The sequence below is a fragment of the Tursiops truncatus genome, chromosome 1 (assembly GCF_011762595.2).
Source record: "Tursiops truncatus isolate mTurTru1 chromosome 1, mTurTru1.mat.Y, whole genome shotgun sequence".
Lineage (NCBI taxonomy): Eukaryota > Metazoa > Chordata > Mammalia > Artiodactyla > Delphinidae > Tursiops > Tursiops truncatus.
In genome coordinates this window covers 22,363,216-22,379,600 of record NC_047034.1, presented here as the reverse complement: position 1 = coordinate 22,379,600, position 16,385 = coordinate 22,363,216, and the positions used below count along the sequence as shown (strand labels likewise).

Sequence of the window (16,385 nt, the reverse complement as noted above, 5' to 3'; positions counted from 1 at the left end):
ATGTCAAGCCCAAGATGAGTTTCATATGAACTAAGGATTTTATTGTAAAAAATAAAAGTATGAAAAGAAAGTGTTGATAATTATATAATCTTGCTGTGGGACAGGACTGCCTAAGGAGGATATCAAAAGCAGATCACATAAAGGAATAATATTACTAGATTTTCTAGGTAAAATTAAAAGCCATATTACAAAACAAAACTTTAAAAATCAAAGACATAAAAAAAGTAAGAAAAGTTAATGCATATGACTAACATGTGACAAAGGGTTATTATCTTTAATATAGAAAAGAACTCTTTCAAATGAATATGGAATATTAACTATCCCAAGAGAAAACTGGTCAAAGAACATGTGCACTTAATACTAACACAAAAATCAGTAAACAGATTGCAAAGTACTTAACCTCAGAAGTAATCAAATAAATGAAAATTGTTATATGATATCAGTCATATTAGCAAAGATTAAAAGCAATGATGGTGTTCAGTATTAGTGAGGGGAAAGGAAAGTGGGCGTTCTCATATACTGTTGGGCTTCTGTTCCTGAAGACAGTTTGGAACCGTGTGTCAGAAATGTTGATATTTGTATCTTTTCATTTAGCAAATCTGTGCCTCTGGTGATGATCCTTAAGAAGCAGGTAGAAAACGGTTCAAAGATACATGAAGATAAATGTTTATTGTAGTATCAGTAATAGTATTAGGCAAACTTACGTAGTACCATAGGAGACTGCTTAAACTATGGACACCTAAACAATGGAATACTACTCAGTTATGAAAAGTAAAGGTGCAAAACTGTACTTAGTGCCTTAGAATACCTTTTATAATATATTAAGTGGGAGAGAAGAAAACAGATTTCAGAGTGGTAGGGACATATTCTAATTTATTTTGTTTTTAAGGTTTATATGCATATTTTTACATGTGGAAAAGTCTGGAAGTATGAATGCCAAAATGTTAATTATACTGACCTCTGGATATGAGACTTAATATGATTTAAAGTTTATTTCTTCTTAGGTCTGTTTTTCTTTTCCATTCACCAAACATTTATTGAGCTAGTGCTGTGACTAGCCATTGCATTTTCTAAAATGATAAAATATAATTTATACAGTAAAAATTTGATGTTTTAGGGAGGTAGTTACCATTTAGAGATATTTCCATTAAATGATTGAAATAATGTCTTGGTCATTAAAGTGGTATGTTCAGTTATTCATTTATTTGCAGCACTTTATTCATGAAAAGTACAGAATAAAATGAGACATTAGTGTAATGTGCTGAAGCAGCCCAAAATGATCCTAATAATAGAAATTATTTTCATTCGTATGAAACATAAGCCGTCTCTATCTAACGTAGTCTTTCTTCACGTGGAGAGATGTTGATTGCATGGTCTACACTGCTTTGTATTTAAATCAGAACTAAGGTTCTCATCGGTTCATTGTGAAAAGAGTGGGTTTTTAATGGTGAGTAGCCACAGTTGCATATTTTTCATTTCTTAATTTCAGGCAACTACAAGAACAGCAACGACAAAAGGAGCTGGAGCGGGAAAGGCTGGAGAGAGAAAGAATGGAAAGGGAGAGATTGGAGCGGGAGAGGTTAGAAAGGGAAAGGCTGGAGAGGGAGCGACTAGAACAGGAGCAGCTGGAGAGAGAGAGACAAGAAAGGGAACGTCAGGATCGCCTGGAACGGGAGAGACAAGAGCGGGAGAGGCTGGAGAGGCTGGACCGGGAAAGGCAAGAACGAGAGCGGCAAGAGCAGCTAGAAAGGGAGCAGCTGGAATGGGAGCGAGAGCGAAGAATGGCAAATGCCGGTAAGAAGTTGACCGATTGTTCCGTGTTCCTGATGTCTGAGCTTGGATGGCAGTGGCATTTTGTGTATTCGTGTATTAGAAAGAATATTTCACATTTGAGGTGCTTGGGATTAAGCAATACGATTTGAAATTAGAACAAATATGTGGCTATTGCTGCTTTAACATTTTCTTTTTTTATTTCTATTGCTTTTATTGCTTGGAGACTTAAAGAAAGCTCCAGGAAATTTTTATTCTGGCATTCTAATTCTTCGAACTCCCTATAAATTGGCTATAAAGTGTAAGTGTGTTTTTATGGGAAATTTTTATATTAGATGAATTTGGAATATATTTCCCTTCTGAGAGTGCTTAAATTGTCTTGAATACCGTAGCATTCCAGAAATTTGATTGTATTCTGAAGTTTTTGAAGGAGGAATTAAAAACAGTAGGTTAAAAAGTATCCTCTCTAGAGCTAACTAGTAATTTAAATATATGCAAGTATTGTGAAAAATTAGTAAAAATTACTAAATCTGATGGAATTTTATTGAAAGACATAAGGGTTAAGATATGACTGAAAATTTGAGGTATTTTGACATTCATTAAAATTAAGAATTATTATTTATAGGATTTATAGGATTTAAGAATTATTATAGGATTTAAGAATTATAGGATTTAAGAATTATTATTTTATTCCATATGGCCTATATCTAAAGTTTCAACATGGGTCGATTAAATACTGGTTGATGGGTTTGTTGTTCGAGTTCATTCATTTGCTTTTGATTGCCTAATTGTTTTCTGGAGTTATAGCCAACAAAACAAAACTTTTCCACAAATAAACATTGGATTTGGGGGTTTCTAGCCCTTTACGATAAACTTTTTGCTAGTTTCTCTCTTTATTATTTAAAAAAAAAACAACTAAGCTTACTCTTCTTTGTGGTCTTATTCATGTAATGTTAATGTCCTTTTAGTGGACGAAATAATGAAAATTAAGACTACGATATTTTTCTTGTAAAGAATAAGCTAATCAATTTAATTTGTCAGTCAACTTGTTAGAGTAAAAGAAAACTTGTCCTCTTTTGGATCTTAGAATGTATTTATAAGTTAAGACATTTTGGAGTGAAATTAGTTATTTGCCCATGTGCTTATTCTCTGGTACTAACTGTAGTCTACATTTGTACATTTTGTCTGAATGCTGGTTTTGTGGCTTTACTAGCTCCCTTTTTCTCTCTCCTTTTTTATCCTGTCTTTCGCCGCTGCTTTCCACCTCTGTCCAGCTCCATCCTCCGACAGCTCCCTGTATCATGCTCCACTTCCTGAGTATGCCAGTTGCCAGCCTCCTTCAGCACCTCCTCCATCATATGCTAAAGTCATCTCAGCTCCAGTGTCAGAGGCCACTCCTGATTACGCTGTAGTGACTGCTTTGCCACCCACTTCCACACCCCCTACACCACCACTTCGACACCCCGCGACACGTTTTGCAACATCTCTAGGTTCAGCCTTCCACCCTGTTCTTCCCCATTATGCTACAGCTCCTCGTCCTCTGAACAAAAACTCTCGACCTTCTTCTCCTGTGAACACACCCTCTCCTCAACCTCCAGCTACGAAGCCCTGTGCCTGGTCTACTTCCAGTTTCTCGCCCCTCCCTCCGTCTCCTCCAGTAATGATTAGCAGCCCCCCAGGCAGAGCTACTGGTCCAAGGCCTGTCCTCCCCGGTTGTGTTTCTTCTCCTGTGCCCCAGAGGCCTCCATCACCAGCGGCCCCCAGCGGGCTGCTCGACTCTGTCACGTGTCCAGTGTCTCCACCGCCTACCTCAGGGCCAGCTGCGCTGCCACCGCCTTCCCTCGCACCACTCTCACACTGTGGATCTCAAGCCTCTCCTCCTCCCAGCACCCCTGTTGCCTCAACTCCCTCATCCAAGCCTAGTGTTCTCCCTTCTCCCTCTGCAGCTGCCCCTGCCTCTGTGGAGACTCCTCTAACCTCTGTGCTGGGAGACTCCTCTGCTTCTGAGCCAGGCTTGCAGGCAGCCTCTCAGCCGGCCGAGACTCCAGCCCAGCAGGGTAAGGCTTCCGTTATTGCGACTAACAGCTAATCACTTGGAAATGTTACACATCCACAGCTTTAATTGCCTAGAAGAATGGGGAGGATGGTTTTTGAAAAAGGCGAAGGTGGGTTCTTTTCTGTTGGATTAATTGCATTTGGAGGATCAGTATGAGGGATTTCCATATTGAACTAGATTTGGATGTCTTCTGCAGTGTCATAGTCAGAGTGTTATTCAGTATTTAAGGGCTTCTGTATGTTTCTTTTCATTTTCACTAGGAAAACATTACTTGATACATTAATCCACACAATAAATATATTGATATAATCAAACTTGTCTTCCTTTAATTTCTGGGAAACATAGAGATTATATTTAGTGCCCAGCTGTAGTCGTTAGATCTGTCATCCAGGAGTCTCCTCTGGGACAGTTCTGATCTTGGACCCTATTTCGTTTTGGCCTGTCCTGTACGTATTGGGATTCTCATATCAGACTTCCATGGATGGGTGCCACCCTAAGCCCTGGGGAGCAGCCCAACTTTGCACAAAGGGTGGAGAGGATGGCAGGCTTGATATGTGCCCCAAAGGGTTCCATGGTCCAAAATTCCAAGAAGTAGCAGGCTGAAGGGATAGTTGGGAGAGGATAGCATCCTCTACAGTTATCCCCCCACTCCCCACGCCTGAACTTTGCTGTCACAGTGACAGGGGAGGGGGGATGTAATCTAAGTATGGATTATTTGTAAGCAGAGAAGGACCTTGTTCTATAAGTAAGTAAGAAGATACTTAACCCGCTCCCTTTTAAAATAGGATTTAGGGAGGATTACAGGAAGGAATATGACAACAAATTTGTACTTACAAAGGAACGGTGTTCTAGTCTGGATTTGAAACATTTATTTAAAAAAGAAATCTTAGTTCTTAAGGGCTCGTTATTGCTGTGTGTATATTTTTCATGTTGACTTACTGAATTTGCTTAAAGGTTGAGTCACAGCTCTAGTAGGTGCAGTTCCGTATCATTGTGAAAGTGATTCTGGAACAAGAGAGACACAGTTAGCCTGACAGCGTCCAAAGGCCGACCTCCTGTATCCTCAGAGCTCTGATGACCCCTCATGCAGCCCATCACTATATTCTTCCAGCAATTTATGATTCCAGCTTGTGTAACTGTTCAAAGTTAGCAGTTTCAAAAAACTTACCACCCAGTTTGCAAATACCATTTTATTTGTCCTAAAATACCCCTTTAAGCCTTAAGGAAGGGGGAGGACCTACAGGGTCAGTCTCCTGGTTCCTGTTCTTGTCCACTCCTTTGTGATTTTACAAGATCTGGACATTTCTCTCTTAACCCCTGTCTTCTGTACTTCAAATTCTGTGTCTCCTCATTATTTCTGATAGTTGTTTTGAGGTTTTACTTTGTTCTAGTAGATTCCTTTACTTCAACGATTCTCAATTCTCTTTATACATTGCTTTTAAATGTGGAATATTTTTGAGATATTGAAGCCTGGGACCCACCCTTCTTTCATGTTCTCGATTCAGTCACTTTGGAAAGCAAGTAACTATATGCTTTCACTGTTGTAGAATTTATTGTCTCAACTCTTAAGGTTTACCCAGATTATTTTGGTCTGTTATTTTGAACAGCAGCACTAACTGTGCCATCCTATATATTCATTTGTCTTTTTAGGGATGCTGCCTCTGTCCCACATTTTATAAGCATTTATTTTATTTACCAAATGCCCGTGAGCAAAGAAAAAAAAAAAACTAATTTAGATGATCTGTTGCAAAGTTCTATTAATAAAGCTCTAACAGTAAAGGGAGTAGTTATACACTTTGGCCATAATTGTTAGTATGTTTTTAATACTGATTTGGACTTTAAATATTATGATAAATTGAACACATTAATTTGTACTAAATGTTCAAGTTAATTTAGCATGTCATTCTACATGCTTTTCCTCCTAAGATAGTGTCACTTAGCTCTGTTGTTGATGGTCTTAACATTTCTTTCTCTCAGGCATTGTCTTGGGACCACCTGCACCTCCACCCCCTCCTCCACTCCCGCCAGGTCCTGCCCAGGCATCAGCCGGACTTCCTCCTCCCCCAGGACCCCCTCCACCCCCTCCACTTCCGTCCTCAGGGCCCCCGCCTCCACCTCCTCCGCCGCCTCTTCCTAATCAAGTACCCCCTCCTCCCCCCCCACCTCCTGCTCCTCCCCTCCCTGCATCTGGATTTTTTTCGGGATCCATGTCTGAAGACAATCGCCCTTTAACTGGACTTGCAGCTGCAATTGCTGGAGCAAAACTTCGAAAAGTGTCACGGGTAAATGCATCTCCTAATTAATTGTATTTTTTACGTCATGTCTTATTCTGTCTCAGTATCTAAAACATCGAATTTATTGTATTCTGATTTTATGAACCCTATGTTATTAACTTCATCGACTAAAAAACATGTGAAATAACTTAAACTTAATTAAAGTTGCAAGAATCACAGTTTCTGTAACATTCACCACTTAACATTTTACCACATTTGCTTTATTATTCTTTGTGTATGTTTCCTTCTGTATAAACAGACACACACACTCTCTTTTTGTCTGAATTGAGAATAAATCAGAGACACCTTGCCCCATTTCCCTAAATACTTACCTCTGTATTTTGTAAGAACAAGGATATTCACCTACATGACCACAGCATGATTATCAAAATCAGGAAATTCAATTGATACAAATCTATGCAAGTTTCATCTATTGTCCAATAGTGTCTTTTATGGCACTTCTTTTTCTACTCCATCACCTGTTATAGTTTGTTGTAATGTCTCTTTACTTTTAATCTGTAGTATTTCCTCAATCTCCTCTTTCATGATATTGACAATTTTGAGGACAACAATATAATTATTTTGTAGATCATCCTTCAGTTTGGTTTATCTGATATTTTCCTAAGATTTGATTCGAGTTATGCATTTTGGGGGGCAGGTTTTACATTTTTTACTACCAACGTAATATGTCCTTTTCAATGTATTACACAAGGGGACATGTGATAGCATTTTATCCCATTATTGGTGATGTTAGCTTTGATAAAACTTCACTGATACATAAAATTACTCCATTGGTCCTTCAAGTTTAAAAAACAATATCTAGGTGTTTTTATTGAAATGAATGCTGATACATCCTTCTGTTTTGAATGTAATATATTAATAAACGTAGGATTGTCCCACATAGGAGTTTATTATGTATGTATATTCTCATTAAGGTGGAGGATGCCTCTTTCCCAAGCGGAGGGAACATTGGTGTGAATTCGGCCTCATCTAAAACAGATACGGGTCGTGGAAATGGACCCCTTCCATTAGGGGGCAGTGGTTTAATGGAAGAAATGAGTGCCCTGCTGGCCAGGAGGTGAGTGAGAAATTATATGGATGTGTCCAGAATTGAGAGGATTTTGTTACTTTTATTCTAAGTATAATTTAACTAGATGCAGTTCTTCCCTTTTGGCATAATTTTACACTAAGTTACCTGATGTTTTTTTTAAAAAATTGATTTACCTTCTTTCTAGGAGAAGAATTGCTGAAAAGGGATCAACAATAGAAACAGAACAGAAAGAGGACAAAAATGTAAGTTAATAAAAATAGCCTACTACATGGAGACTTCTCTGGCGGTCTAGTGGTTAAGACTTTGCGCTTCTACTGCAGGGCCACGGGTTCGATCCCTGGTTAAGGAACTAAGATCCCACATGCTGCATGGTGCAGGCAAAAAATAAATAAGTAAAAATAAAAATAGTCTGCTACACCTGGAAATGTGAAATTCAAGTATAGCTCATTCAGGAAATTGTGTCAAAGATTAGTTTGAACTTAATTAATTTCAACTAACAGTTGTTTCTTTTTAACTCTTCAGTTACTAAAAATGGTATTATTTATAAATTTTTAATGGCATTCTTACTTAGTAAAATGGGTTGAATGTGTGGAGTTGGGGGAAAAGCACTGAAATTCTCACCTTTAGAGTTTAATTCTGTACCCAAGCCTACCATTGAAGGAGTGAATGACCTTTTACTAGGTTTTTTAAATCTCTTAAAGTCTCAGTTTCCTTACATTTATAAATTTATTTATTTATTTTATTATTTATTTTTGGCTGCGTTGGGTCTTCGTTGCTGCGCGTGAGCTTTCTCTAGTTAGTTGCGGCGAGCGGGGGCTACTCTTCGTTGTGGTGTGCAGGCTTCTCATTGTGGTGGCTTCCCTTGTTGCGGAGCACGGGCTGTAGGCGCATGGGCTTCAGTAGTTGCGGCTCGCGGGCTCTAGATCGCAGGCTCAGTAGTTGTGGCGCACAGGCTTAGTTGCTCCGCGGCATGTGGGATCTTCCCCAGCCAGGGCTCGAATCTCTGTCCCCTGCATTAGCAGGTGGTTTCTTAACCATTACATCACCAGGGAAGTCCAGTTTCCTTGCATTTAAAATGAAGGAATTAGACTAAATCACGGTTTTCAAATGTTTCCCCTAGGAGCCCTGTGGTTATTAGCTGTGCCCTGCTCTCTAGTACAGGAGGGCAGACTCTGCTTTATTTGTTTTATATATTAGTGTTTAACAGTATAATTGTTTTCCCTGCTGCATTTGGCCTTCTTTGATGCCATTCAAATCTCTCTCTCGTATCTGGCTTAATCACATTGGCGAGCACAGCTCTCAATGAGGATGCGTGAGGAAAGGAGCCATGGGGAGCTGCAGGGGGTGGGAACAGGGGTGGAGGTGCTAGGATAAGAAAAAGGTCTAAACTAGTGTAGAAGGGAGAAAAGATTGATGAAGGGAAAAGTGGGAAATGGCAGAAAGTATGAAACACCAAATGTCTACAACAGGTTTCTAGAAGATGTGGTATTATTAATATGTATTTCTGTATATTTAGGAAGATTCAGAGCCTGTAAGTTCTAAGGCCTCTTCAACGAGTACACCTGGTAAGTTCGAGATATATTTTAATCTTTATGAACTTTCTGTAAGTATCAACACTCCTCAATTAAAAATTCCCCATTTCCCCATGTTTGGGTAAAGCGACTGCTTAGTTACTAAAACTTTCAAGTTCTTTGTTCACATTTGAGAGCACTGACTTTTTCCTCTACCTTTTGTGACCCCTCTACCTCTACCTTTTGTGACTTTTTCCTCTACCTTTTGAAGCAGCTGTTAATTTCTTTCCGATATTGGGAGATCTATTAAAATCCAAAGGTTTTTTCTGATGACTCTTTCTCTGAAAATCATGATTTTTTGCACATTCTGTGTATATTATTGTTAATGACTTGAAGTTATTCACTTAAACAAGGAAAAATATGTTATCCATATGAAAGGGAAATATTTTTAGTCATTGATTCTTAAAGGTAAGGATTATGTGAGCATGTAGTCTAGCATTGAAGTCTATCTCAAAACATTCTCCCATTGAATCGTCATTTTAGCCATTCATTTGCATAGTATTGATAATCAAGGAAATAAAGCTTCTAATTTGTAAGGCTGAAAAAATTTTAAACAACAAGGATTTACTATATAGCACAGGGAACTATATTGTAATAATCTATAATGGAAAAGAATATATCTGTGTGTATATAGCCGAGTCACTGCTGTACACCTGAAACTAACACAATATTATAAATCAACTATATACTTCAATTAAAAAAATAATAGAAATAAATCTCCTTAAAACTTTTGGGAAATGTTCTTGAATTCAGTAAAATTTCTGACATTGAGAAGTCTTGGGCATAGAATATATTACTTAGAATATTAACAAAATACATTTCACTGGAGGTACTTAATGATGACTATATCCATATTTAGAATATGAGATTGTTACAGTGTACATGTCATTTCTTCATATTTGACTAAAGGCTAAGCATTAGACTGTCGATTCATCTCCTTACCTAATTTGGAATGAAGTGACATAAGTAAATTTGATGAGTTTGATGAATTAATATTTAGAATGAGCCATAAGAATCCATTATAGGAAATTGTCTGTAACCACTCATTCTCATTATTGAATAGTGACTCTTCAGCGGTCTGATTGCTGTATTATAATTTATATTGTGACTGTGAATAAGTTTTCCTCTGAATAGGACTCAAATCAGTTTATGTTATCTTCATTAAAAATTCAAAGCCAAAATCAAAATGCATGCTGTTATTAAAACCATAGATGTTTTAGAATTCAACTATAATTTGGGGTCACAGAAACTTTTAGAATTTGAAAAGAGCTATGGACCCTCTCCCAGGGAGGGAAAAGTCATATTTTTGTACAAAATTTGTCACCATTGCAAAATATTCGTGAATTCCCTGAGAGTTATCTATGGACTCCAGTTAAGAACTCCTTATCTAATATATATCCCCTTATTTAAAATATGAAAACTGAAGCATGGATTTTGCGTGTGTTTTTGTGTGTATGTTTGCATGTGTGTGCCATGTTTATAAAATTAAGGTTCATTCAGAAGGTCTGGAGGCTTCTTTTTTTTCCACTTGTTTCAGTCAAAAAAAAAATTTTTCCCCCTAATTGCCACGTGTCAGACACTTGACAGGCCAAAAAGAAGTGAAAGATAAAGTCACCCTAAGCGCAAGAAATCCATGGTTCAGCTGGGATGATGAGATACACACAAGTGAAAAGTTCATCTTTTGCAACCACATGTTGAATTATTAAATAATGTGTCAAAGAGGGAGGAGATTGTATAGTTTGGAATCACCTGGGTCGTCTTTGTAGGGAAAAAATGACATTTTACCCTGCCTTAAAGAGTATTTATTTACCTTAGCTGAAAGTAGAGGAAGGGGTGCTGTTTCAGGAAGTGGGTACGTCATGGGCAAAGATGGGAGTTGGAGCTGGAAGAGACTAGGAAATATCAGGTAGACTTGCCTGACTAGGATGGAGGGTTCTTTTTGAGGCGTATTGGGGGAGAAAGTTTGGAAAAGCAAGTTAGAAGTAAAATGTTCAAAGCTTTTTATGAGAAGATCAGGAGTTTAGACTTCATCCTGCAAAGAATTGAGTTGACAATCAACTGAAACTGTTCTGGGAACATTAAAATTGCAGTTGTAAGCAGAGTGATGTAGAAATCAGGGAGGACCAAGATAGGGAAACTGGTGCCAGTAAGGATTTGGTGTGTTTCCAAAGACCCAATGAAGGCAACCCAGCCTCTGTCCTTCCTCCTGAAACCAACCTGGAGCCCCCTCGGAGAGAACACGGCCTCACTATCTGCAGAGCCAAACTGAACTGCTCTTCCGCAAAACCACATGCACTCTCTGAAGATGAAAGGATAGTTCTGGTTTGGCTGATTGAGAAAGGACGTCAGCCAACTGTTAAATGGTAGCAATTGCTACGTCTTATGTTGGAATTATTTCTTCATCTCTTTGCCTGCCTCTTCTTTAGTGACAGTGTCCTAATGGCTATTCTCTGCCTGTCCAGTTGTCCTTCAGGATTTCCCTCTTTTCCCCTCCTCTGGCAGATGTCTCTTGGATGTGTTTCTGGTTCTGTCTGTCGTGGACCTCCTCATCTGATTATCTGATGTCCCCTGGCTCACTCTGTGGTGGTCAGTGAGAGAGTGTGTTAGCTGTTAGAATACAGATGAAGGAGTAACCATTGATTGATTGACAGGGAGTAAAGCAAGATGAAAGATGACTTTGTTTCACACCTCGGTGACTGAATGCAACAGAAATCCAGAACAAAAGCAGTGTTTCAGAGTTTGAGTTGAGAGTTTAAGTTTAGTTTTGCATATGTGCAGTTTGAAAAGAGGACAAGCTACCTCAGTAAGAATGTGCATAGACCAGTTGAGGGGCTACCTTGGAACTCAGACCAGTTCTTTTAGCTAATACTCTGTGCAACTTGTAATGTAGACTTGATTCTCATGCGGCCCAGATTCATCCTTCCATGATAAGCTTCCACTCCAGATTTCGCCCAGTCATCCAGTGAGGCCAGTGATGGCATCAGCGAGGCAGCCCAGATTAGAAAAACAGTTCAAAGCACAATCAACTAAAAGCTCAGAGGGAACTTTATTTAACTGGAGTTGTCTGCTAAGTGCCAAGAATTGGATTGGTTGTTTGACAGTCAAGGAAGTACAATACAGTCGGATGATTCTGAAATATATTTTGAGTTTGAATTTTTTCCCAAGAGGACTGTTTGAATTTAGATTAACTATTGAAGTACATGAACACATTAAAGATTCTTTTTATTAGTTTTACCATTGGCACTAAAAATAGTTTAAAAGAGTATAGTTAATACTGTCCCATTCTTATAAATTTAAACTATCCTTATTAATTTAAAATAATTTTCACAATTCCATTCTAATTAATTAAAATTGTCTTACCCTTAATCTTATTATCCTATCTTTATTAGAGAAACTTCTTACCATCTGGTGTTTAAAATCATTGTATTTTAGATTTAACAATCTAAGTTCTTCTTAGGGAAACTTGTCATACTTGCTTATTAATTTCTTCTCATTTTGGGGTCTGAAATGGTACAACTTAGAATCCTAACTCTGGGAGCATACAGGATATTTAATAACTTACATTCTTTTATTTTTAAAGAACCGACAAGAAAACCTTGGGAAAGAGCAAGTACAATGAATGGCAGCAAGTCACCTGTTATTTCCAGGTATCAATTTTTTTCCTAAGTTTTATTTTAGAATTGTACCTGAAAAGAAATCTGCATTTTTATTGTAAAAAATATTCGAATGGTAGATCTGAAATTGTACAAAGGAGCAAATAAAACATCTATAATCCTGCTGTTGGACGACCACTAAGCCCCACTGTATTTTTATTAGTAATTGTCTAAATTCTACCCTATGCTTATTATTGTCACCCAGGTTGTCTGAAATTTTAAGATAGCTTTATTCCTCCCAATATTTTATTTTGAAAAAATTCAGAACTGCAGAAAAGTTGAAAGAATAGTATAGCAAACGTCCGTGTACCCATCACTTAGATTTACCAGTTATTAACATTTTGCCAGCATTGGCTTGAACTCATATCTACACATCCACACTTTCTTCTCTCTGAATAGGTGGAAGGCAGTTTGCAAGTCTGTGCTGCTTCAGCCTGAATACTTTAGCATTTTTATTAAGAAACAGGACATTCTCCTGTATAACCTCAATACCATTATCCCTGTCAATAAACAACATTGAACTTTTGAAAGAAACTTATGTTTTAAACTGAAAGGCAGCTGGAGAGAAAAAGCTACAATGTTTAAGAGAGAGTAAAATAAAACCTAAAATTTTGAATTTATAAAGTAGAAAGATTTATTTTTCAGTTGAAACTTCTGATTATAATCGAGTTAGAAAAGATAATGCTCAGAAACAAGACTGGTTAATTCGTGTTTCTACAAGTGGCTTTGTATGCATGGTCAAGCAAACTCAGTATTTCTTAGCCAGGCATACTTTACTATCATAACTAACTTTATATCATAGGTCTTTAAACATAGGTGAAACTTTTTCTTGGTTTATGAGACAGTTTACAGGACTCATATTTTTTCCAGAGAAAGGTATGTATCTAGAGACTAAAAAGTTTTTTCGCCTTTTCTTTCTGAGCTATTTGTCTTATTTTTGCCTCATAAAAAGCAAACTTGAGTCTAATTATAGAAACCTAATAAAGAAAAATGCAAGAGTAGATCTTATATTGTCACAAGTCTGTTGTGTGTTAGCTTCAATCTAAGTTTGGGTTTGTTTTTTGTGTGGTTCTTTCTGTTGGTGGGAAGATTTGGTGATGACATAGTTATTTAAGCTCCGCAAAGAAAACTGGGCCTTTTTTGAATGTATAGAAGCTTTCAGTTTCTAAGTGACTGAAAGATGAATATATTTGATTTTAGGAGAAAATGGCAGAATTGCTTTTGGTGAACATGTTTTTCCAGTAGAGTAGAAAAATTGCACATTTATGTTCTCGCGTACCTAATTGATGTGGCCTTCTAATGCATCTCCAGTAGTTGTTACAGATTTTCTTCCGTAGCACATTACGAAGCCTGGTTTATCAAGTGCATATCAGAACAGAACTGTGACGTGCCATTTGTCCTTTGTCACTACTTTCATCCCTTCCTCGTTGATAGGGATTCTGTAGTGAGCTTGGCTGAAGCTAAACTTAAATTCATGGCAAAAGTCCTATCTTAGAAGGGACATGGAAAAGCTTCTCCAGGTGGAATGTATGTGTTCCTTGATGTGGGTGGGTTCATTTAATGAAGGAAAGAATTTTATTTCAGAGATTTTTCAGACTTCTAAAGGAAGTTTAAGTAAGTGCTCTAAACATCACCATTTAAAAAATATTTTGTCAAATATGGGTTCTTATATCTAGTAGTGTATTGTAATGATGTTCTAGCTCTGGTAGATAGTTTTCCTCTCTCTTCCCAAAATAGACGTTCCGATTCTTTCCTGAGCGCTCATATCCCTTTTGATAGATTTGATCCAACCACTGATATGTATGTCTTAAAATTTCACTGCAAGCAGTTTTAAACCATAAAAGATTTTTAAAATATGTTTAAAAGACTAATAACTGTATTGCTTTTCTTCCTAAATTATTTACCCCGTTCCTTCTGAAAGCAAGTATATTGGCCATTTTTTGTTTTTATTTAAGCACACTTTATTCTTGCACAGTACTGAAAGTACCCATTTCTCTTCTGAACATCCATGTCAAAATTATGTTAGTGATAAGATGGATTAATATCCTATAATATACGTGAGATATTGCATTATGCTATGTTTATTAAGTGAAGATGTCAGACAGAATAAAAGCAAGAGTGTTGACGTTAAAAATGCTCTAAATCATGACTGGAACATAACATTGGAAAGTTTGTGAATTCTTCCTGTGGTTTCTATTAAGAGCTTACAGATCTTGTATTCAAGATGGAAAAAGAGTTCTTTATGTGCCTCCTGAGAAGAGTTAATTTTGTATACTTCAAACTATAGTGATTTTTATTGTGTTTTTTATTTGAACCTGTAGTTTTATTTGTATTCACTCCAATAGAAATGTCTTTGGTTGTGTTCTGATACTTGTTGAATCTTTGTATAGGTAGATTTTACTATGTCTGCAGTCTGTAAAAGTAGCCATTGCATAATGATTTTTTAAAATTCTCTGTAATTGTCAAGTAAACAGTGTCCTCACATAACTAGATTCAGTCTCCAAATAATTTTTTTTTAATTGGGAAAAACAATTATTTTAAAGTTAATGGACTCCTTTAGTTCTTCTTCTGTTTGCTATAACTGGAAACCTATAAAACAGTAACATAATGAGAATTAATTTTTAAAGTTCTATTGTATACCCCTTTAAATGGTTTTTCCCCTTCATAGACGGGATTCTTCAAGGAAAAATCAGATTGTTTTTGACAACAGGTCCTATGATTCATTACACAGGTATCATCCTGATGTGACTTTGTGATTTGAGACTTTGAAATAATATGTTATAGGGCTGAGCTTTTTCTACATGGATTGGTCATCACCACAGGGAGAGATGTAGGCAGATCGAGCCTTTCATATTTAGCTGTATTTAGAACACTTTTTTAAAAAATTCTGAGCGATTTTAATGAGAAAAATTAATAGTATTCATTTCCCCGCCATCAGTTTATATTTGGATTATGATAAATATAAATGATAAACATATCAGAAATACTGATATAAATGATAAACATATCAGAAATACTAGCATGGGAATCTAAGGCCTCATATATCTAGAGTGTTTGTAGCTTTTGCATTTTATTTTAAAGGCCGTTCTCTTTATGAGTATAAGACAAGGCTTTAAAAATTTGAAAAGAAGATCCTGTACTGTTTGTCACTGGAACACAGGACAGTACTATAGCCACAATTGTAATAATTTATTATTTGAGGAAAATCTCTATTTCCTACATACTTTGCAGTATACTGAGTATCTTTAACAACCTAACATCCTTGAGATTATTTCTTTTCTAGGAAGAGTCTTATTATACCATTTTTTAATTAAGAAAACTTAGGATATGAGCCATGTATTTCTTTCTTGATTAAAAAAATTGACAATTACTTAAAATCCTCAAGTGCTTAAGCCATATTTAGAGTTAATTTGGCAGAATAGAGACTTAAACAGTTGTAGTACAGTTACTTTATAGGCAGGTATCTAGAGGCAACACTCTCATTATAAAGTAATAAAAACCTCTGAGAATCCCCCTTTTTTCTTATCAATTATGGTAAAAACCCTTACGTTAGAAATAACTGAGACATACCCATGTTATTATATACATCTATTTTTAAAAATACACATCAGGTCTACTGGGAGCATGAATTAAATAGTATATGGAGGGGGTGTCTATGGCAGTGAGTAAGGAGTTCTGTAATCAGACTCTGTGTGGCCAGACTGTTATTAGCTACTATTATTTTCATGCCATAGATGATTAAAATATTTGGTAAGTTCATTTTGTCAGCCAGTTAAATCTGCATAAAGTGTTCATAATACAATAGTGAAACAGTTTCTCCTGCTTTTTTTTGAGATGGTTTAATTGTTTTGAGCAGAAGACTTATTTAGAAAATTTGCTAGCACATAGAAAAGTAGCATTTAACAATGAGATTTTCTGTTGTAAATCTTCTCAGTTACCTTGCTGCTTTCATACGTAGTGCCCCCTGGGATAATGTTGATAAGCCTTTTTTGAGAAGTGGTGATTACGTCT

At 36.8% G+C, this 16,385-nt stretch overlaps 1 protein-coding gene across 10 annotated transcripts in view; it reads left to right on the top strand.

Moving 5' to 3' along the window:
- The window catches only part of ENAH (ENAH actin regulator), a 155,126-nt gene that overhangs the window by 129,739 nt on the left and 9,002 nt on the right, over positions 1-16,385 (top strand). For 2 of the 10 annotated variants that reach the window (XM_019920343.3, XM_019920340.3), the window contains 8 exons: positions 1,490-1,794; positions 3,717-3,827; positions 5,804-6,108; positions 7,035-7,177; positions 7,335-7,392; positions 8,667-8,715; positions 12,302-12,368; positions 15,043-15,105. In XM_019920343.3, coding sequence (XP_019775902.1) covers positions 1,490-1,794; positions 3,717-3,827; positions 5,804-6,108; positions 7,035-7,177; positions 7,335-7,392; positions 8,667-8,715; positions 12,302-12,368; positions 15,043-15,105 — 1,101 coding nt within the window. Of the gene's footprint in view, positions 1-1,489; positions 1,795-3,044; positions 3,828-5,803; positions 6,109-7,034; positions 7,178-7,334; positions 7,393-8,666; positions 8,716-12,301; positions 12,369-15,042; positions 15,106-16,385 lie in introns of all 10 variants that reach the window. The other 8 variants (XM_073800820.1, XM_073800816.1, XM_019920346.3 and 5 more) reach the window with 5 other exon arrangements.